The sequence below is a fragment of the Meleagris gallopavo genome, chromosome 1, assembly GCF_905368555.1.
Source record: "Meleagris gallopavo chromosome 1, MGAL_WU_HG_1.1, whole genome shotgun sequence".
NCBI lineage: Eukaryota > Metazoa > Chordata > Aves > Galliformes > Phasianidae > Meleagris > Meleagris gallopavo.
Window position 1 is genome coordinate 24,236,168 of NC_139404.1, and position 24,251 is coordinate 24,260,418.

The window sequence follows — 24,251 nt, forward strand, 5'->3', positions numbered from 1 at the left end:
CCTATCTAGACAAATGTTTTTGAAAGATGTTTTCACAATGAGCTTCATCCTAGAACAAATAACAGATTTGCTTATATTAGCTGGTTTTGGTATAGGTAAAATCAAACGTGTTTTGAAATCTTTGGATTTGTGAACATGGAATGTATCAATATCTGTTGATTCTTCATGAAGTAGAGATCTCACATAGTAACACTCAAAATCATTCAAACCTTTTATGTTATATTTATTGTCTAAATCTTCATCTATAATTCTCTTCTGAAAGTATTCCTTAGTCACCAGCACTCAGTATTTCCTTTGCAATACATGAGCAATCCAGAAGCGGAGTAGTACAATTAAGACACCTCACCACATACACAGCCCATCTGAACTCACACAAGGGCTGGCTTGAGTCAAAGCAGCTGTAAACTTGTATTTAATTCCTTAGATATAGGAAATCAACAGTTATCAGAAGCTAATGTTAATCACATTCATCTTTTGTGTATTTTGTGTAACAAAACTATCAACCTTTAAACAAATTGGCCTAAAAACAATGTTGGGTATGAACTAAAGTTTGGTTTTAAGTGTAAATGAAACAGTTACCTTCTTATAAATCAAGCTAAACAAAGCTATTCTTATTTGCATCCCTATGTGATGAAGTCCAAATATAGAAGGGTGTATGAGCAGTGTTCTCACAAGGAAGAGAAGGCACAAGCCAATGCCTAGGTAGTAGGCTATGGATCTTTCAGAAGAGTTGTCTGGATCATAGGAAGCTATTATTCTTCCCAGCAGAAGGGGCTGCACAGATTTGGTGACCTCCTGAAGACACAAACAAAAAAAAAAGAATTTTGTTTAGCGGATTTTTCTTTATTTCAAATTGATACTCTTTCAAAGCCTACCGACTGAGATTCACATATAAAAGAGGTTAGTTTTTGAGGAACCACAGAAACATCCAGCAACTGCACAAGAACAGACAGCTCACTGCTTCCTGTGATGCTCCTGCAACTCCACCACAATCTAATTTTTAAATTTTGCTGGTTGTTTTCTACAAAAATGACAACTGAGATATTAGCTTCTAGATTTACTTTTCAAAAGCATTCACCACATAATACAACTGAATTCAGCTCTTCAAGCTGGATCTCTGTTATAGCTACTAGGAAACAGTTGTCACTGTGTTTTACTGGACACAGGAAGATTCGTAGGTCCTGTAATAATTAGTAATATAAAAACAAAGTGAAAATACAGCTAAAACACATGGTAAATAGGAACAACAACAAAAGTATCAATTGGGATCATCCTGCTCAACAGTTCTAGACTCTTGTAAGCAGGGTTGTAACAGAAGCAGGATGACAGGCATAAATGGTGGGAGAGGTAAGTTCGATAAAAGTCCCAGGGAGAAACCAGGAACTCCTGTCCTGCCAGCCCCAACACTTCCCATCCCAGAATGAGTAACATGGCAGAGGATCGGAATAGGAGATGAAAAAGAAGGTATAATCACGCTGCTGACTATGAGGCATCCAGCTGATCTGCCACCATACCCTGCTGTTACATTTACCCACAGCCTCCCTTTTTGTTGTAATTAAAACTCACTATTGTTATCTCATATCTGAATTACATTTTCATTTCTTCATGCTCTGATTGTCCTAGTACTTTGGTCTCTCCAATCTCATCATTTTCCATCTTTTCCTCTTCCTCCTCTTTCCTTCCCCAAGATCTGCAAAAGTCAACCATGTGCTGTGATTTAACAGTTTACTTCCTCTGAACAAACTTCCAAAGGGTATGAAATACACTTGTGCTCCTTTGTTTCATTTCTACATTCAAGGTAAAGAATTTGTCCATATTCTCCTCATTCTACTTTTTCTTGTCTACGTTCACTCTCGATGGAAAGCAGTAATTCAAAAATAAGAAGAAACCATCAAATTATCTTTGGTATGGATGTGCTAAGTTCTGTCAGAATTTATTTTGCCTTTGAGCTCAAAAACACAGGTCACCATAGAGAGACAGAGTGAACTAGTGGAACTGAGTTATAATTAATATTTTACAGAGATAAATAGATTGGGAAAATCCTCTTTGATTTCCCCTTCTCTTCTCGGTCATCCACACTAGAACAAATTCAAACATTGATACAATATGTACTGTAAACTCTTCTGAATATCACTGTCATTGGAATTGATATCACTCACTTTTTCCGCAAAAGAGAAGAAATTAAACATCTCAAATAGAATACTTGTGCTATGCTTCCCACATAAATGCTGTAAACCTGGAGGCTGCTTTGACAAACACTTCAGTGTTATTAGTAGGGAAAGGAGAGGAGTGTTTATTAAAACACACATGACCCAAGGCAGCTGTGCTTAGACCATATGCATCCAGAAGTGGCAAACCAAAACTCCATGAAAGTCACTAAATACAAAGCAGTCACCTTTCAAGGACAATGCAGTGTTTTCATACTCTCAGAGATTCCAAGATAAGCTTTAATATATATAAGCTTAAAATAGCAAGATTTATTTTTGTATTTACTCTTTTTCTAGTGAAAATGCTTTGCTCTGCTACTGTGTTTGTTGTGACTATAAAGACTGCATGTCTACCTTGCTGCAAAGAAAAGGTGATTTACTGACTGTCTAAGGGCAGGGTAATGGCTGGCAATACACCAAACTGTTTGCTATCTGCTATAGAAAAAAAAATCCACTAGTTTACATTGGATTTTTACCAGTTTATTTTCTAAAGATATTATCTAGTCAACATACAAGTGAAGGTAGAACTAGATGTTATTCATTTTTCCTACTGCAACCTCAAAATTACCTCTACATATGAATGTGGGTCTATAAATTGAATGACCTGCCTGAAAAAGGAATTGAAACTGTGCATCCAGTTTTCAAGAGTTTTTTTATTCTGTTCTTGCTGTTCCTTCTGCATTCTCATAGGTCACTGAGAAACTCGTAAGCATTCCACTCACAGAAATGTTAATTAAAAGATCAAAGTTCTGAACAGAAATGGAGTATGACAGGGGATACTATCTAGATCGATCCCTGATTTGACCTGGTATGGTTGCCCTTGCACAATGAGCAGTTTTGCATTACATACATTTCCCATATGCTCAATCACTCTGAATTTGAAGATAATAATGCACATCTCTGCTTTGGCCCATGCCCAAGAAGTGCCTTGGGACCTTCATATCCCTTCTTGCCCTACACACTCACACACATGATCTATACGTAAGAACTCCAGGAAATCCTCATCAGAATCTTTTGGGACATGACACTAAAACCATTTCTAAGTTAATGACTGTAAGACAAAAATGTAAGTAGATGTAAACGATCCTCATAGCAAAGTGCATAATTTCACAATTTGTTAGCCAACATCTTGTTAAAAAAAAAAAAAAAAAAAAAAAGATTTTTGTTTAATTGCCAGACCATCTTTCCTTTACATTACAAAATGTCTGCTGATGAGGTGAAACGTGAAAGCTGTTTAAGCCAGCAGGGGAGCAGATACATTAAATGAACTAAATGTGCCTAACATAACCCTGTGTTAGGGAGAAGCATAGTGCTCTAGGGGGCCAGAGTGCAACTGTCCACCCTTCAATAACATCATTACCTAGGGTGCATGAAGGGAGAGACAGAAAAAAAATGTTAGACCTAATGAGAACAAAGATGTGATGTTGGCTGCAACAACAACTGCTCAGACAGCAGGGATGTAAATGGAGTTTAAAACACTCCAAGAAAGGTGCTGTGAAAGTGTCTTGGGGATCTTACAAGAGAAGAGTTGAAAGGAAAGTGAAGTTCAAAAGAGCATGCAACTTGATTGCACTGATGCCAATACGGCACAACATCCTGTCCCCATTAAAACCAATGGCAAAGCTCCCATTAATTTCCGTGTGCAGGGTCTGAAAAGATCATCAGTGGCTTTAGCAGAGAGTTTTTCCTCTTCAAGCTTTCAATAAAATGAGTAGTTTTGTCAGCTCATAATTAAACAAAGAATTTAAATAAGATTTAGCCTTGCCATGTTCACTGTGAAAGATTTTGATTCCTGTGTGTTGAGCTTTATGTCTGCAATTTCTTAATGAAGAAAAAACCAACAAATAAAAAAAGACTTAAGAATTCTGCAGACCAGTTACTGTTCTATATACAACTTGTTCAAAATTGTACTGGCTAAAGAAATCCACATGGAGAAATCAGCTCTGCACAGTCACACAGCCCCTCACATTTCGTATTCCAGGAAAGTTTGTTGTCCTTAAAACTGTCTGCATAAACCTTCAGACACTGCTTAACTTTTAACAAGAATGCATTACTGTGGTAGTTTCAGGTGACAGATTCTGCTCTGTATGGTAAGCTACATTTGTAGAACTGCTGTTGTGTTACAACCCTGACAGGAATCAGAAGTCACTGGTTTGGTGTCTGTTACACACAAGAGGAAATAGAATAAAAAATTAACAGCTATGATAAGACACAGCAGGAGCAAATAAGACAGAATTGTATAGGAGCCCACAAAGAAAGTGGCTTGTCCCAGAGAGCTGTCAACAAACAAGGTAAAAGAGTACAGAGATAAATGTTATGACTCAGCTCTGCATACACCAAGAGGCCCTGTACTGCTCTGTTATGCCTGGACAAAGACAAAAAGACAATTTGAGTCATCAAATTCAATTAGAGCCACATTGGCTCCCAGCAGCCCTGTACAACAGTTGAACTGCAAGAAGGAGGCCCAGGATTTGACAGAAAAGGCCTCCAGAACAAGCATGGTGGCAACCTTGCCTCTCTGTCCTTGTTGTGAGGTCCCTGTACATGGAGAAGGTAAGCAGGTCTCACCCTGTCTCACCAAACCAAACCTTCAGCAGCAGCAGCTTCAGACTGAGGTGAGCATCAGTCAGGAGGGATGTAAGGGTCTCCATCAATGACAAGAACTAGTAAGTTCGAGAGACTTAAACTAGGGAAAAGTTGGCTTGGAGATAATTTCTTCCTTATCTCACCTCAACTAAGCAACCATCTCGATTACCTTACTTTTAATCAGAAATTATGTAGTCATAAGTGTAAGTGTAATTATTCAAAAGAAATAAGCAAAAAAAATAAAATGCAGAGAGCATTTTCATGCTAGGTTTTATTTTTAAAATCAAACCTTTGTGATGAGAAATTATAGAATTGGTCTGTAAGAGCTACCCATAAGAGACAATCAACGTGCTTACAACAAATTAAGGCCTAATTATTTTTTTCATACCTGCGAAGTAACATGACATAGCAAAGTAAATCCTAATTTTTTAATAGACTAGAAAGGAAGGGAATGTTGCATTTTAATGGAAAAAAAAAATCCATTTTCTTCAGAGTATATTTTCCTTTTTTTTTGGCAATGTTTATGATTCTATTACTGATACTCAGTAGTGAATAAACCAGTGCTACAAAAAGGTATTTTAAATACTACATTTCCTTTAGGTATGGTATTATAAGAAAAAGAAGCAGCCATTTTTTCCCTTAATTCTTAGGAGAAAATCTGATCTTTAGGCAGTTTTGACTACCCAAACCAAATTAATGGTGATCTACACAGAAATCGTTAGCAATCCAATCTGATATTCTTAGGATTGACAGGATTTTCACCATAGGATCCTAAACAAACTTACTTTATAATTTATTTGTCTTTCATGTAGCCATGTAAACAGGAGGAACTCCAAGGAAGTTTATTGCAAAGGAGCTGCTCCATCATAAGACTAACAGCACTTATAGTATTAATCCAACACTTAATCTGAAAAATAGTCTTTGATGAGAAGCACTGACTGGTAAATTACTATTTTCACCTATAAAAGGTTTTCTTTTAATGCTGAAAGTTTTCATGCACTTAAATTTTAATTTTCAGATTATTCTTATTTATTTTTCAAGTTTTTCTTTACATAAATTTATTAAAACTCGAAGTATCACTGTGATCTCACTTATCTTAGCATACATCTGGAATGGCTGCTATAGAGCAATTTCTGATTTTTTTTTATCAGCTCATGAGAAGATCTAGTTGGCTTGCAATTTCCCTTTTACAGACAAATCATTAGCAGTTTAATAGGAAGCGTGACATTTTCCATACTACACTACATTCTAATGGGAACAAAGACTTACAAAGACTTGCATTTCTGTTACTTAATTATTCTCTTAAAACAGTTCACTGGAATACCTCATAAAATGTAGAAGAGAGCTGTTTCATAGGAAGCAATATGAACTTCAGATAAATTTATGCATTACTTCCCACAAATTACCCTTCCCCTCTTCTTTTCTCCAGTTCACATTCCTCCTTGAAAATACAGCTAAATTATATCACGCTCAACACTAATGGTATAGAATTAACAGATATTAACACATGGTCAGAAAATAAATTACTTAAGAAGGTCCCTGCTTATCTCTCCAGATTTATTATCTAAATAATCCACAGAGAAAAACTTGTAATTACTCACAAGATTCTGTATTGATTTAGCAATCCTTATGACCTACATCCTTTTACAGAACACTAAAAGTTCACAAGAAATAAGAATAAATCTTACCCCTAAATATAATAATATTCCATAGAACATAAATTTCCAGAAGAAGCATCGTCGAAGAGCATTAATAAGTTTGGGTTTTTTCTTTGAAGTTGCCAGTTCTCTGTCCCACTCTCTGAAAAAGAACCGAAAAACAAGGCCATTAAGTAGTGTGAGCAAATACACGGGTCTGAGGCTCTGGCATACTTCAATTCGCTCAAGTATATCCAAGGAGATTTAGCCTAGGTGACTACAGAAACAAAGCTTTTCAAAGACCCCAAAGACCTGATCTTCATTGACTTGATAGATCAATAAAAGTTCAAATGTAGTTCAGCCACATATTTGGCAGTTCTAAATACAGAGCCATACATCACCCTGCAGGGAATTAATTCATGAAAAGGTCACACTGTATGTTTTAAAGAAACCTGGTGTACTTAAGACCAACACACAAATAATAGGCAAATAAATGCTTTGGAGCTCTTCCAATCTGCAAAAAGAAAATACCAGCAAAGCGTAAGAAATGTGAGTTTTCTACTGCATAGCATTAATTTTTTATTCAATAACTGATCACTAATCAGAAGAAGTGATATATATTAAAAGCATACGTTTAATCAAAACTCACCCCACAGATTTAAGCACTCCTAAGAACTTAATCAGCTAACACTTTCCTTCATTTTTCAAGAGAATATTTAATAACCAGAATATTCCATTTATAAATCCTTCTCTGTATGAAAACACATTAAGTTTACCTGTGCTACCAATACTTTCCACCTTTCCACAGTTTTGAATATATATGTCACCCTGCACTTCAGTTTAGCAGCATTGTTGTAATCATGCAGATGGGAGCTGCCCCAGAATGCCAGCAAAACCTGCACTGCACGTTTCAGGAGAGAAAGTGGATTGAAGCCCTTGTGTTTATATGAAATAGTTCTAGATGCAGCACAGTTTCGGAGTTACACCCCTCTGAAAAAGAATATTAAAATGTGATCCTTGAAACAAAGGTATCCCGGAAACTTTTCATACCTTTCTAGTTTTTCAGAAAGATTGTCAGCAGAGTCCGCAGAAGGAATTTGATAAATATCCGACAGCTCCAGTCGTTGTCTGTAGCCCTTTTTCAAAATTGGTTTTGTCCATCTAAAGAAAAAAATAAAACAATGATGACTAGTTTCTGGGATTAATGGTAGAACTGCACTATCCTGTGTGATTAGTCTGTACAGAGCACCCAAATTATGCATATTTGCACACATATATGCACACACAATATGATATAATACAATGCAGCTTTACATTGTATTTATTAAACTATAGTGACAAACCCAACATTAAAAGAATAATTGCATAATTATTGCATTTATTTAGTTTGGGGTTATGATTATGCCCCAGTCTTCCCATTAGTCAACATTAGACAACAAGCAGGGCATTGAGTCCTTTGTTCTTGCATTTGTATTTGCAAATATCTACCATGTCCATACTAATGTTCATTTAACAAAGTTATTAAGATTATGAGACACAAGTCTATAATCCTCATAATTCAGTATAACGCAAAGGTATTTCCCAAGTGAAAAGCTATATTACATTCACTGCAAAGGGAGTATGTCTTAAGAAACTGGAAAATTATCCTTCCTTTCTGCAATCATACTATGGTTTCACATAAATCATTTGGGCTCAATTCTGTCTTTGACATCACTTTATCTGAGAAGTACCACACAATTCACAGTATGCTGTAGCAAAGCAAGCTGTGAGAATCTACTTTGTAGTCATTGGTAAAAGATCCATAAGCTTCACTGCTACTGGAAATAGGGGCCAATATTTGCAGGGATGTAAGAAGATGGATCAGAAAAACACTTCTGAATTCAAAATAATATTGTTATATGGCTACTGCATGTGATAAATCATGTACAAGACAGCAGAAAGGACCAGTTGCTATGGACTTTGTGCACATCAGGTGCAGGAATGGCTAATCTCCTCAAGCACAGCACTCTCATTTACTGTCTTCATCAGAAACTCTGTATATGCAGATATTTCAGTAATCACAAAACAGATGAGTTATGACACTCTAAACCAGTACTTGTTTATACTTTTAATTACCACCTACCTTGGCATTTTTCCATTGGTTGAAGTAACAAAATGTGACTGCAATTAGTAAGCAGAGTGGCTGTACTATCATTTGAGGGTGGTGACACATTTAGCAAACCTATTGTACTCCTAAGGACGTCTCTTGTTCTTCTTGATGTTTAATTGGCTCTACTTATCAGTGCAATCTAAATCATATGCCCCTAAGTCATCCTCTTCTCCAAAGTCAACAAGTCTGATTCAGACTTAGTGCAGTCCTTGTCCTCATAAGTCTACTCATCAGAGCAGCTGTATCTACAGCAGACAAATTCCTCTAAGCAGCTAAACGAGTGGTACTGTCTCCCTCCAGGGATATTCCGCTCTGCAGTCAGGTTTCTACCACAGTCTTTGGCAGGGTTTGCACATCAGTGTTTACCTCCCACCTGACCTGGTCCTACTAAGACATCCCACTTGAAACAACCTGTGAGCCATGCCATGTGCCTCAGGTCTGAGTGGTGGTACTGGAAAGATCTAGCTGTTGTATGGTATTTGTCTGGTTGTGCTGTCAAGAACCATGTCAGACTGTATATATTTAATGAAAAAGAACATACATTAATATCTTCTACAAACACATTTTTTGCAGATTCAAATAGCATCCAGTTTACCATTATGCTCTGGATTTCTAGCAAAGTTTTGAAATGTAAAATGGTTGTACATTTATTTTAACCAGCAATGTCATCTGTGGTTACCCATGTTTCATTGTATTAGCTAAAACAGCTGAATCAGAGTTTGTCAATATGCCTCTTTTATTTTTAGGCTTAATAGAAATTATCTGCCAGCATTAATTCCAAGGTTTTTCTTTTCATGTCTAATGAGAATGCAAAATTTCTTTTGAAAGGAAGAAAGCAAGCAAGCAAGAAGGAAGGGAGACAGATTGGCTTTACAGCATTATGTTAGCAAATGCCACCGGATTACTGGCTGGCATTTAATGAACTCTTTCACAGAGAAACCTGTAGTGCTGTCAGAGTTTTGCCACTTACTAGGAATGTTATTATAGGTACACACACACGAAACCCAGCAGGGGACAAGTTTCAAGGGTGTACGGTAGGAAAGAAGAAAGAAGGAAAAACAAGTTCCTCCATATTAATTGCCTGGTAGCAAAAAAATACCTTACACATTTGATACATAAATATCATACACACAAGGTTTGAACTTCTCTTTAGTTACATTTCTAACAACCATCTCTTTACCATACACCTTAGAAGTATATAATAGATCTCTTTCTACAGCTATTTATTTCTGTAGCAGTCTCGCTTCACTCAAACAAACCGTACAGAAAGGACAGATGTCTTTGGCTTCCCAGAGAGTATTAATACACACTGTTGACTAGTCAATAGGATTTGACTCTCCCTTTAGGCTGCTTTGCGTGTCACCAAAGACAGAAAGAGCCTCTGTGTTGCTAAGCCAACCATCCAGATCTTCCTCCCAGGCACAGGAGCTCCCCGGGGACAGCAGACCCACTCTAACCCTGAGGTACCAGGAAGGCCAGTCCATACTGCTGAGGCCTGCCCAGCAGAGCAGATGCCTGGAGGGGAACCACGTGCACAGCACAGTAATCTATCTACTGAGCTGCACAGAGGCAGACGTGGCTGCACTTCTTTCCCTCCTGAGGTATTATTACCTGTTGGTGACACAACTAGAAATAATGCCTGCAGCTCCTGAGGGAGAGAGCCCAAACCTTGGTGAAGATGAAGCAAGGACAGTGCCTCTATCTTATCCCTTCTTTTAACAGTTTCAGTGGAAGAAAAAATCAATCCATGATTTTGATGCTTTGAAGCCCATGTTTTACAATGTGTTTTTAGAGCCAGTAGTTCCCACTGACAGTAGGAAAAGATCAAGGCACCGCACAGACCTCAGGCACTCCTCAAAATCCAAACTAGACCAGATGCCATGAGAGCCTCACACTCCAGTCCTCTCCCAAAAGATGCCCATTGCTGCAGCAGCGGAACAAACTGCAAATTGTAGCTTATGTGACACTGGAGGTGGCAGTTCTGCCGTGCCTGAAATGCATTTGCACCACCAAACTTCTTCTGAGAGCTTCCTGCAATTAAGCCAAGCAGAGCAGTTCTAGCTCTGCATGGCCCTCACTAATGGGTGGCACAGCCTCACAGCTGCCAGGCACCACAGTCTAACCCCCAGGCCCTGGTTGCTCTCAGTGCAGTGGGGCTGAGGTTGGTTGATTTTGCTTTAAACAGTAGGTACCCTGCTGGAATAGCTTTCAGAGTATATATAACATCTTCAGCACTTTTTCCTTTAAAAAAGAAACAAATGCAATATTCTGAGAATAATATTTACATCTAATTGTTGCGGAGCTTCAAAAGAAGGTAAAAGCTAAATACAGATAGTACTCATTTCCACTTTTTTTTTTTTTTTTTTTAAATATTCAGACTTCTTGCAGAAATGCAATATATTTCCTTACATTCAGTAAGGTAGCCAAAGTATTTCAGCTTGAAGAACTACTATAAGAGCTATTTTTAGTAAAAGAACTGTCGAATACAACAGTAGTAATGGTGGGTTCTAAATGGATTTGCAACATTTTCAGCTTGTATGTACAGTAAGACAGGCTAGGAGAGAATGTTTCATCTTCATTCTTTCTCTGTTACACGTGCCATAGCAGAAGTATAAGATAAACAGTTTTTTCCTTCTCTTTTAAAGACACTTAAAATGGACAAAAGAGAGTTTGTATCAGCAAAACTGTTGCTGAGCTGAACTTGAAGATGATCACCGATGTGACACCAACTACCTTCACTCAGTATAGTACTCCACTATCTTAGCCATGCATTTGCAGATATATTTCATAACAAATTAATGCACAGCTGCACATTACATGCCATAACTCTTCTCAAATCTGTAATTTGTTCCAGTGGCAGTCCAGTGGGATCTTATCAGAGGTAAATATCTTCACAAACTGAACAGATTTGTGGTAGTTTGAGCAAGGAAATCGAGGAAATTATCTACTTAATATAAATACTAAGAATCAAAAGGTAAACTGCCACTATAACAATAAGTAATTAATTCACTGGGCTGCTTGCTTTTTGTCATCTTCTCTGCATCCTGGTATTTGATGCTGCCAGTCATCAGTCTGACTCTTGACAGTTAACGACAAAATGCCTCACATCTTCCAATTTCTAAAATCTTGGGCTCTGAGCAAAGCAACACTGATGGTATACTGGTTTCTGTTTTGTTTTGTATTCATTACCTCCAGAGAAATAAAAGCATCACAGATTTCAAAGATTAACCTTAAACTAAGTTAAGTTGAAAGAAGTAAATACGAAAGATCAGATTGACTCCAATACAATATAGGTTCACATTCTTTATTTTGAAAGTTGAAACAAGTTTATAAAAAGGTAAGTAGCTACATTAAAACACAGCATGAGAAAATACCTGAAACCAAGTACCTTTCCCATCTGGTATCTGGGATTTTCTCCTAAGGCACAACCTTGCCCCCAGATTCAAGGTGCCAGTTCTGCAGACATCACCCGAGTACTGCCTTCTAGGAGCAGTCCCAAAGGAAGGGATGCTTGCCCATATCTGAACAGCAGTAAGGTTCTGGGTTCAAAGAAAAAAAAAAACAACTATTCCCAAAATTATCTTAAAAGTCTATTTAATTTCTCCTAATTTTGGAAGCTTTGGTTTAGCCAAAGCTAAGACACAGTTTTGGTTTAGCCCCAAGCTGGCTGTGAAAATGCTCATGGGGATCCTTTTGTTTGTATGAGACTTAGTGAAACAAAAAAGCAGTCCACAAATTCTTGTTCATACAACACAGGCTTGCCCTTTCTTACTTAATTTAGAAGGCATAATGTGATTCAGTATCCAGAATCAGGTTTGGCATCATCCTGCCCCTACAAACACTGTATCCACTACATACATATGCTGCTAGAAAAATATAATAAAAATAAAGAAGATGACAACTTATATAACTCTCCTGCAACAAGAAGCACTATTGTCATTGGTTTTAAAGCATATTCAAAAAATCTAGATATTTGGAGACTGGAAGAGCTGATAATTGTTCGCTGTAGAAATATACTGACATAACTTTGCCACACCAGAAACACCCACATGCAATTGAAGCCCTGGGTAGGAGATCTCCAGCAGTTTGTTTTTCCCAACATCAACACATTTCCAAGACAAGTCAAAATCTTTGTATACGCCACTTTCTTCTCTACGGAACTAATAAGCAAACTTCTTTTTAGCCCATTCTTCATCTGTGATATCTACTTAGACATTAAGATCTTCAGAATAAGCTTCCTTATTAAATATTCTGCAATGCTTAGTACAGTAGACTTCAAACTTCCTTTAAGGCTTCTGGAAGCCTATATAATACAAGTAATAAAACTAATTTCCATGGTAATACCTAAGGTATTATAAAATCTTTCAAGTCTTTCAAATAGTTGATCATGTTATTTTGAGTATAAAGATTAATGTTTTTTCCCCTGCAAAAGAAGCTTTATATATACTCCAGAAAGTCAGATAAATCTTGACACAGGCAACTGGTCTTTAGAGATATAAATCACCCAGAGAAGAGTGATTTGCTACAGAAGGTTAGCACTTCTACTGGTCAGATTAAAGATTTAGCATCAGGCTGAGACAAGGACAGTATTCAGCCTTCAGTTATGTGGCTGAAATGCTTTCAGACTAGGAGAGTCAGCATTCTTTCTCTAATTCTTGTCACGTTTTATACTCAGACTTCCTAAAGAACCTCCAAACTTGTAGGCGTGGTGAACCCTGGGGCTGACCTTCAGAAGTCCTGAAAGCTCACTGTTTCATAGAGGTCTGAAGGGTGGGTTGCTGAGCAAGTCCCTAAGAAAGATTTGTGGCTATAGACAAATGATCAGCACTGCAGAATCATAACAAAGAGGGCTGCTCTGAAAGTAATGCCTCCTATGTTATTATGTTGGCCCACAACTCAGAGGCAGATGTTGGTGGTACAGCAGTAGAGGTTGAGCCTTCCCAACAACATCCCATTACATTTTGTTGCTGTGTGACAGATGGCAGCAGAGAAGCAGTCTGACAGAATGGTATCTGACATGGAAGGGTGTATGAAACAGAGGTGTGTCGCTGAATTCTCCTATGAGGAAACAATTGCATCCACTGACATTCACTGATATTTGCTGAACATTTCTGGAGACCAAATAGTGGATGTCAGCACACTGAGGTAGTGGGTGGTGCATTTCAGAAGTGGCAACAGAGACAGTGGGTCACCTCCACTGATGCAGATTTTTATGAGCATGGCACGAAGGCTCTTTCTTGATCACTGCTGGTGAAAATGCATAGCTAATGATGGTGACTATGCTGAAAAATAGTGTTTTGTAGCTGGGAGTTTGCCGTATCAAATGGTGTGATGGTGTTATTATGCTCTTTGTATAACTTGTAATTTCCATGGAAATAAATAGGAGGCATTGCTTTTGGAGTGACCTACACATGTGTAGCAGCTACATTTATGCCTGATATTCATTAGCAGATAGGATTTGCAATTACCTGGGATTACCAAAAGTCGGGTCCTCAGGACTAAATCACAAAGGGCCTTAAGAATACAGCCTAAGAAATCTGCCTTGCACACATGCCTAAGTAAGCTGTCACAGAAACTGAAACATCATACTGAGCAATTCAACTTATCTGCCCCTACCTGAAAATTCATACAGGATCTCAAAAAAGAAATGGCCAACATGCTAAATTTATGTATTTATAGGACATGCTCCAAATATTTGCTGGATATAAGATACTTGCTCTCCAGAGTGAAATCCACTGCCATGAATTTAAGAATTCGAGACACTTTCAGGGTAAGTTTTGAAGACAAACATGCATAATAAAACCACAATTTTCCAGGAAAATAAGTACATGAATTCATGTCTATTCAGAAATCAAAAACTTAAGTACCTTCTTTCTTCTAAACACAATGCTAAAATACCTGACTCAAGGATGGAGCAGGTTCCATTTTTAAGCCACTATTTATATACCAGTCTCACTGGAAAGAATACTTACTGCAGTAGGTCTAGCCTACGGGTGTCCAACCAATCAGTGTGGCCTGGTTGAAGGCCAAATTGTCTTGGTTCACATATAAAATATATGATATAGTTAATACATACTAACAACAATTCTTTTATTATTTTTTATATTACTTATTAGTGTATAAAAAAGAAGGCAACAAAAATTTGAAATTAATGGATTGCACACATGTGGCCTAAACTTAGTTCTTTCTCTGAGTGAAAGAATTCAAACTAATTCTCATGAGAATGCCTTCTTTAACCAGAAACTATTTTGGTAAAGGCACCACCATATGTTACACTTGAAAGCATGCCACTGAAGAAAAAAATAAATAAAATAGAATAAAATAAAATAAAGTATTAAGAATGAATCAAGCTGAAAACAAAGAATAATCATGACTATAGCTCATGAGTCAAGAACTCTCAAAACTTCAGTCCTGGATGCTATTATCCACCCTGAAGGCTTTCAACAGACTTCAACTTCATAAGGAGTGCCCTTAGAAGAGGAGTCAGGACTTACATGCAAATAAATTTCTTGCCTACAAGAGTCACAATGCTTTAACAGAGCCAGGGAGAAAAACTAAAGCACCTTGAGGAGTTCGGACAGACACTGTCCATGCACTGGTAACTAGTCCTACCTCCCAGAAGACAAAAGAGAGAAGGATACTCTCTTTTAATAGTAAGTAATTCTATTTTCTATCTCTCTTAGCACACATACCGTGGAAGAATGAATTCAGCATATATTCTCATCATACCACTGTTCTTGGTTCTAAGAACCACTGAAGAGCTAACCACATGAACAGGTCGCAGGTTAATCTTTCTATGGTTTGGAAAGAAAAAGCATCTAGAGTAGGGTTGCTGGGCTGAACTCATGAGAAGAGAGCATGAAGATGGCTTCATGTGAATTGCTTCTCTGGATTTAACAGAGAAAAACAGGCACTGAACTACTCAGTCCTGACAAGACAGTTGTCCTATATGGTATGTAGAAAAGACAAAGTATATGTCTAGAGAGTTGGATGAGCACGTAATGATTGCCCTTCTGAACTTTTGAACTTAGAAAAAAAAAAAAAATTGCCCCAAAGTTCTGAAAATCCAGTGATAACTCTGTGTTGCCTATACCCAACTATAAATTAATTATACCTACATTCATTAAACCATAATGATTCTTCCTGACCTGCGTTTATCTACAATAAAAACCAAGTGGCAGCAAAGTACTCTGCCTTGTTTGCTACAAAAGGTATGGCCTTGACCCTGCAAAATCCTATAACACACACAGCTTTGTTACAAAGACAAGAAGGAACACTCACAAGGAATATGAAGAGAGGCATATCACCATCTGCTTGCTTCTATACAAAAGTCTGTTTTCTTTAAACAAGACAAGAAGAGAAGAAGTTGCCAGTGCACACATAAATGTCTTCCCAGTGGTTTCAAATAAAAGACATACATAAATTCCAAATATGTAATATGGAAAATAAATCAAAAGAAACCCTGAAACCTTGAGCAGTTATATCTAGTGTTTTGTGTCATACTAATGGATGATCTCAAACCACTTCTGTTCACACTTCATTTCTGTACCATCAAAACACTCAGTTTCTAAAGCAGAAACTGTTCAAATTTTAGGATGAAGTTGATTTTTGTGCCTAAATACTTTCTATCATTGTCACCTTAAGCAATTCTATTTGTTGCCCCTTCAGCCCAGAGAATCTTGGAAGTCCAACAAAGTGGCAACATTTCCCTAACTTATTACTCCTTGTATACACATAATAGCTTCTCACTTTTTAGCATAACAGGTTAAGAAAAAAATAATAAACCAACTACAAACAACACTGAAATGTTCCAATTATCCTCTCAAGAGCAAGTCCCTCCATTCTAACATCAACACACTCAGCCCCATCCCTCTACTGCAGATACAGGATATGTGTTGGAGCAATAAATCCCTGTCAACAGGTTTATAGACATCAGTATCAAGAAGTTGGTAACAGTTCATGAATATTAAATAAATATTAAAAAAGCATTATATTTATCTACAAGATATTCTGAATAATACTAACACAATACTTTTGTGACCTTCAACTCAACTGCATTATAACCAGCTTGGTACTTCTCAAGTAATTCCATGAGAACTGATCAGAGAAGTTACTTCACTAAAGCATTCATCATCTATGTTGTACTTGAAAAAAAATATTGTACCGTTATTGGAAAAAGCCATCTTTCTCCATACACACCAAAGAAATAACTGACTACTTCTTCCAGATACAATGCCCTTTGGGTTCTGTCTCACTCTTTCATGGAACTAAAGCATGTACTAAAGTGTAGGCATGCAGGCATGCCTTGAAGTTCTTTACTGAATAGCATCAATTTAATAAACCATTGATGTGTGTACATTCAGTTAAAATGCTGATAAAATATTCTGACATCCTAGAAAGCCTTGTTCCAATCTAACACATTAATCACTGCATTGTGGATGTTTCCAGTTGAGTGGACTGGAAACAGTTGATATTGATATGTAGCAAATGCTCTGACTTTGTAAAGCTCATTACAGAAAATATTCTTCCAAGCAGTATGAAATTATTACACCTTGATGCATTTTTGCTCTGTGATAGTTTACCTTTTAATAGTCTTTAGTATCGATATGGATCTACCCCTGATGAGACAAGAACTGCTGGAGTCCTTGAGGTCTGAAGCACTTTGAAACAAACTAAACTAAGTGTGCCATAGCTATAAATAATGCGTGACTTTAAAAGATACACTGATTTCTTTATTTATTTTTAAGAAAAATACGTTCTTTCTACCAATTTGGCTGTAATACATTTTCTTACCTTTTGGGTTTTGCTTTTGTGATTTTTTTCAAATCTTTCAAGTAATGTTCCTAAGAAACAAAGGCATTTGCAGTGTACTTGTCAAAATGCAAGTAAGCAGAACACTTCATAAATAACAGACACACATCATTCAGAACGTATTAGTCTTTACACAGTTACACTTACACTTTTAGCTGTTCTCACCCAGTGAACTGAATGTGTACTTTCACAGATTGATTTTTCTGTTGACATACAGTTATTACAAAGTTTTGTAAATAAGTTTATGTGGTGTAGTCAGTATTGATCACAATTATCTCTTTTACTTCATATATTAGTTATTATCACTTCATTTACAGTAAGATAGTTGGTGCAATATCACATCTCCTCCGTGATACGTAAGATTTAAACAGCATTTAATCGACTTGAAGACTCGGATTTTAAAAGACGTCGGATCGGATCCCAGGATGGTTAATTATGCACTTCCTGAGCATGAGCTGCATCTGGTTTCAGCCATGGAAACATTAACTAAGGTCAGAATCAGAAATACATTTACTTTATCACATTGGAATCTTTCCTTGATGCCTTCCCAGGTTCTAGCGGACAAAAGCTTTACAAAGAAATAAAATGAAATACAAGTGGCTCCATGAGCACTGAAGTGATTATGTAGCCTTCTCTCCCACAGATTTGTATCTTAATACTTGAGGGAAGAACTAACTGAAACTTATTCAATGGATTAATTTATACGGGGTTATTCCCATCATCCACATTTTCTGGATCTAACAGCATTTGAAGGCAGGTACAGCTGCACTCACTGCAGCATCTGTACCAGACTTCCCTGGGGTCCTCATCTTTGCCTGGCGGGTTGTAAAGCCTCAGAAACCGCTTATGTTCGAGGTTCTCCCTGCAATAGCACCTGGTTAAAGATGAACAACAGAACTCAAAGTGGGGGAGGCTGGCAAAACAGCAATTCTCTAAGGGCACTTCCCTTAAGAAACTTTTTTAAACGAAAAAAAGAAGAAGAAGAAAAGAAGAAAAGCCCAGGGCAACCTGCTGAAGTGGAAAGCTATCCCAAAAGCTTTAGAAAGTGAGTTAACAGCCCTCGGTTACTCGGCCAATGTTGTGGTTTTATACCACGTGTTTCCATTTCAATCCCCGTGCTCACGCTTTTAACAATTTCCTCCCACCCCTCAGTGCTGAGTGAAAGACCCCCAAGGAACAAAAGAGGAAAGCAGCTCCTTAGGAAAAGGGCAAAACTGACGGCATGTGGGCTGCTGCCAGCCGGATTGTTTGCTCATTCCAGCTGGCAGCGTTACCTCGAACAATGTCAGGTAGAGCGCGTTCAGGCTTCTATACCGACTTAGAGAGCGCTGTGCACCGGTGTTGGCATTGGTTCCTTCTCTTTTTATTTGTTGTTGTACGAAAGAAAAGGCGCCAGGGACTGAACTAGTAAGAGAACGCTCTCAAAGCTCACAGGGAACTCCCTCCAGTAAGATCGCGTCTTGCGGTCGCACGCCGAGCAAACGCTGAAGCCCGAGGAGCCGAACGGGGGAACGCTCGCTCCGGGAGCACTCCCCGCCGCCCCCCGCCCTTCCCGCGTTCTCACCGTTTAAAATGAAATAACAGATCGCCTCGTTGAGTAATTTACCAAAGGTTGCTCAAATTATGCCATAAATTAATTTGTCCGGGGCAGGTGAGGGTTTATGACACCTGACAGTTCGAGACCGCTCGGTGCTAAAACCCTGCGACAACAACATGCAAGAGAAGAGATAGGATCCCATCGTTCGGCCGCAGCTCCCACCGCTCACCCCGCGGAGCCCTTCAGAGCCGAGCGGCGTTCCGGCCGCCGGGCGGGAGGGGAGGACAGGGAGCGCAGGGGAAGGGAGGGCGGGGAACGGGGAGCAGGGGAAGGGAGCCGAGCCCCGGGCAGCCCCGCGCCGCACGTGTCCCGCCGCGCCGGGGCTCCCACCTGAAGAAAAGTTTGGAGAAGATGTTCGCCTTCTCCAGGGGGGATCTCTGCATGGTGCCCGACGCTGCGCTGCGCTGCGTTGCGCGGCGCGGACGGCGGCGGCCGCTAATCGCTCACGCCCGGCTCGGCTGCTCCACTCCCGCGGCTCTCCCACCTTATCCGCTCGGGCCGCTCTGATGTCATTGCCTGCCTCCTTCCCCTGCCCCTCTCCCCGCCTCTGCTTTGCCCAGGTTCAAAAGCGGGAGGGTTGCGGCGCCGGCCCGCTCTCTGCCTCCTCCGCCTCCTCCTCCGCCGCGCCCGGCACCCGCTGCCCGCGCTCCCCGCCCCGACTCCCCTGGGCAGCGCTCTTCCTGCCCGGCCCTGCCGCTGTGCCGCAGAAGCCCCTCGGGGAGACGCCGCCCCTCCAACCGGGGCCTCCTGCCCTGGCTGCGGCGCGGCGGGGACGGGGCGCCGAGGGGAGGCGGCGGCGGCGGCGGCGGCACACCTGCGCCCGTTGCGCATCGACGGCGGGACAGAGCGGGCACTGCGCACAGCCGCCTTCGGATCCGCTTTAAAACACGCACACGCGTGCTGCAGTCTTTCAAACTTTCAAACGAACCTAAAGGAACGGGAGCTGGAGCACATCCTTAGAGAGTTCAGTCTGGAGAGCCAGGTTTAACAGTAAGGCTGTTTTCATAGTTCTGGATGCATGCTGTACAAACAGGATCCCTGCTGCCAAGGACAGCACAGTAGAAAGCATGCTTACAAGAAGACAAAGACGGCCAGAAGCAGGGACGAGAACTTATGCTTTAATGCTGAACACCAGATAATTTTATTTAATGCTTCAGTGTCATATTTACAAACTCAGTTTTCCTTTCACTTCTATAACTTGAAAAAATATAGATGGAATAAGGCTTCCCTAAGTATGCAGCTGCTCCCCATTGAGCTAGATCAAGCAAACACACTACTCTGTGCTCTTATAAACTGCACTGCAATTAAAGCTGATGTTTCTCTTTGTAAACTTTGCAGGATTTTTTATTTCGCCAGTTCCCTCTACACCCCACCGTGATTTCATAAGGAATCGCTCTGCCTCAGCAGTTCTCACAGATTGCAGACAGCAGAGAGGTCCCCCTTTCCCTGCCATCGAACCGGGCTCCTTTGTGCCTCAGAGCTCCCATGGATCCTTCCCGACTCTGCTTTATTAATGACAAAACCAGTAAGAAACACAGAGCAGGCAGGGCTCCAGGAAACTGCCTACACTTTATCATGTCTTCAGACAATGCGGAGAGGCAGGACCAAGTCTAGGCGGGCTTGGGGACAGCAGAGCGGAGCCCTTCGGCATCCTGCCACCTAGCGGAGCCGGCCCCGGGCCGACAGTCCGCACCGCACCGCTCGGCAGCCGCTCCTCCGGCCACAGTTCTCCCGGCCCGCCCGCCTGCGTTTGGCACTGGGCTGCAGGTGCGCCTGGGATGGAGGAGTGACAGCAGATCGGCCTCCCTGCTCCTCCGCACTCGGTGACAAGGATATTCAGCTAGGAAATAAGGTTAGGATGCAGATGCCGGAGTATCACAGAATCGCAACGTTGTTAAGGCTGGAAAAGACCACTAAAATCATCTAGTCCAACCATCAGCCCATCACCATCGTGCCCAATAAAACGTATCTCCACATTTCTTGAACATCTTCAGAAGATCGTGACTCCACCTCCTCCATGGACAGTCTGTTCCAATAACTCACCATTCCTTTGAAGAGATATTTCCTAATATCCAACCTGAACCTCCTCTGGTGCAGCTTGAGGTCCTTACCTCTCATCCTATCGCTCTTACCTGGGAAAAGAGGCTGACACCCACCTCACCATAACCTCCTTTCAGACAGTTGTAGAGAGCAATGAGGTCTCCCCTGAGCCTCCTCTTCTCCAGACTAAACAACCCCAGCTCCCTCAACCGTTCCTTATAAGACTTGTGCTCCAGACCCCTCACCGTCTTCATTATTTTCCTCTGGACACTGTGAGCCAGTCCAAGCAATATACAAACACTGCTGCAGACTCTTTGTCTTTCCAGCCTCCAGATTTCTGGTGCACGTGAATAAGGCAGAAGCTGCACACCGGGTTAGATTTTTTTTTTGTAATTTACTTTAGAAAGTGAGGTGTGTTGGTCACGTAAAATCTGTGGATCAAGTTTAAACTACTAAAAATGTCAGTGGCTGATGGAGTATTTTCGATAAACGTATCTCCCTTCTTGCTGGTACCACCCAAGATGACTTAAGGGCATTTGTAGTAAATTTGGGACTGACAAAGACATCCCCTTAGTGGTTATTGACTATGCCATTTTTTTACATGAAAAATTCTACTGCCTTTTATACGACAGGCTCTCTAATTTTGAACAATTCTTCTTGAAACTTTGAATAGTTCTTTAAGTACCAGCAATTGCCCTGTTTAAATCTGCAAACACCTCAGCTACTTTCGCCCCTGCCCCACACAGTCTTAACTACCTGCATTTTTCAGAATTTGTTCTTGCCATTTTTCTTGAATGCTTCCTTAATGTTCCCACTGATACGTTTCCTTGCTTTTTTTGTTTTTTAACATTTTGTAGTTTTAGAACAATGATTATTCGTGATCTCGAACATACTCCAGCTGACATGAGTGTGAAACTTGTCATTAGCACCAGCGTGAGTAGGAATAAACTGTATTCTTTCTGTTCTCTCTGGTGACTGAAATACCTCCAAATTTAGTATTATCTATGAATTTTATTAATATGACCATCTTTCACTTCTACAGAAACACAGCCTGGTGTGACAACATCTACTATATCTCTAACTTGCATCCACATCCACCATCTATCTGTCTTTCTGAAGAAAATGTAGTGAGCCTGAGTTACTGAGCGAGCTGGCATGTGAAGGAGAAAATGAGTAAAATCTTGCTTGCTGTGCCACCACTGCAGTGACTGGCAGGGCTACCTCACCCAATGTGCAGTGGCCAGCCTGAAGTATCACTGGGAAGCAAACTGGCTGGCTTGCCCTTTCACATCCATGGCGACGGAAAGCTTATTTTCTGAGGACTGCAACTCTGGCCTCTTCCTTGCCCTGAGATAAATGTTCCCGGCCCAATTCCCATCAAGGAACACCAGATTGAGCATGAAGCTGCATTGGGCTTCAAACCCCCCAGAGCAATGCATTTTCAGCAGATGCTGAACTCAGCAGAAAGAAAAAAATAGCACTATGTCAAGAGGTAAGAGAGGAGGAAGACAAGGCAGAGGGAAGATTAGCTTTATCTATCACAGAATCACAAACTTGAATTTTGCATTCCCTTTCTTAGATGCAGCTTGTACCTTAGGAATCCCAGGCTGACTTTCAAGAAAAGAGGAGGAAATTAGTGATATCTGAATTTTTGATTAGCTAACATCATTGGACAAAAGGATGGAAGCTACAAGGAGAAAGAGAAAGCACTATCATATTAAATATCATCTTCCTAGAAAGCAACACTGAGAAACTGACAAAAGTATCACTCTAAGTGTCTGACTTTTTGTTCTTGCTTTAAATGGAAAAGTATTTTGCTCATTCTTGTAATGTTGATATTCTGAAAACTAAAACATCCTTGACAAAACAAACAAACAAATAAACAAACCTGGTCCTATGCTGCACAGATAGGGAGAAAGAAATCAGATATCAAGGTAAAGCTTAGTTTCTTTGGCCAGTAGTTGAAGCAATCAGATCTATAAATCAATTTCATGCTAACTCAATTCTAACTCAATTTTTTCATAATCTTTTAATGGAAACTGTTTTGGTTGCAATAGTTCATTCAGCCCAAAGAAGCCACACCTAATTATCAAATTTGCTTTAATTAATGCAGAGGGTTTGATCCAAATTTGTTCCTTCAGGCCTTCCTGTGCCTAGCTGGACTTAACACACCTGAGTCCACTTCCTCATTCCATGCAACTACAATAATGGTTGGAAGCCTTGGCTCAAATCTTCTTAGATAAATACCCATAAGACATAGGTCAGCTAGAACTTCTCAGTACCTCTTTTGAGATGGCTTGCCTTCACCTGTCATCCACCTACCCTATTCAAAAAATGTTCTATACGATAGCTTACAAATATCTATTTTTAGTTGTCAAGTCCCCAAAGCACTCTCCTTGTGAATAAATTAGCAAGATAACACTTTTAATTTTGCTTGTCAGTTTTTGCATATAGTACTATGATTTCCAAGGACTTTCTCCATTTCCAGGAAATATAATGAAAACTGGATCATAAGCAAGACAAAAGCTACAGCAGCATTCACAGGTATTTACCAGGCAAATAATTTTTTAGTAATACTTCTGTGTTGCAGAAGATGCAGAAGAAGCCAGACTGATAGTTCCTGGGTCTATTCACACCAGCAAAACCTGCATCCCAATTCATTGTCTTAGTGCTGCTAGAATTGCTACAACCAATGCTTTCCACACTTGGAGATCAATATTCTTAAAGTGCAGTGGATACTCTTGGCAAACTGAGTCGTGTATACTTTCCCACACTACATCATCAATATCTGTCTAAGTCAACTCAATACATTGTTTCTGTAAGTCTTGAACACAGCTTAATATTCCCAGTGGACAACACGGACCTTCTACCAGGCATATATATTTCTCTGATAAAGGGTACAGAGCTGGGAGGTAAAGCACTGTGAAATTAGTATATATCTTATCCTGCAGAGGCAAAATTGGCTGAAGACTGTATTTTTTATAAGCTTCCAAGGAAATTATGAAAAGAAAATCACTGACGGTACACTATAAGAACAGAAGAATCGATGTTGGTGTTCCTCTAGTTTTTTTTCAGATCTGTTAGGACACTGCATCTTCAACTGTATCAGTCAAAGAGGAAAAGTTTATATTATCACACAAAAGAAGAAAACTTAGCCTAGTTCTCTAAATACAGAAAATAATTGCATCTGGATGGAAAAAGAAAATCAACCAATAATTGTCCAT

At 39.7% G+C, this 24,251-nt stretch overlaps 1 protein-coding gene across 5 annotated transcripts in view; it reads right to left on the reverse strand.

Moving 5' to 3' along the window:
- The window catches only part of CFTR (CF transmembrane conductance regulator), an 82,830-nt gene extending 63,310 nt beyond the window's left edge, over positions 1–19,520 (reverse strand). For 3 of the 5 annotated variants that reach the window (XM_085218979.1, XM_085218996.1, XM_085218969.1), the window contains exons 1-4: positions 19,318–19,520; positions 7,481–7,591; positions 6,482–6,593; positions 580–795 (exon numbers count right to left, since the gene is read on the reverse strand). In XM_085218979.1, coding sequence (XP_085075105.1) covers positions 580–795; positions 6,482–6,593; positions 7,481–7,591; positions 19,318–19,370 — 492 coding nt within the window. In that variant the 5' untranslated portion in view covers positions 19,371–19,520. The remainder of the gene's footprint in view (positions 1–579; positions 796–6,481; positions 6,594–7,480; positions 7,592–19,317) is intronic. The other 2 variants (XM_085218988.1, XM_085218960.1) reach the window with 2 other exon arrangements.
- Between the last annotated feature and the right edge of the window lie 4,731 nt (positions 19,521–24,251).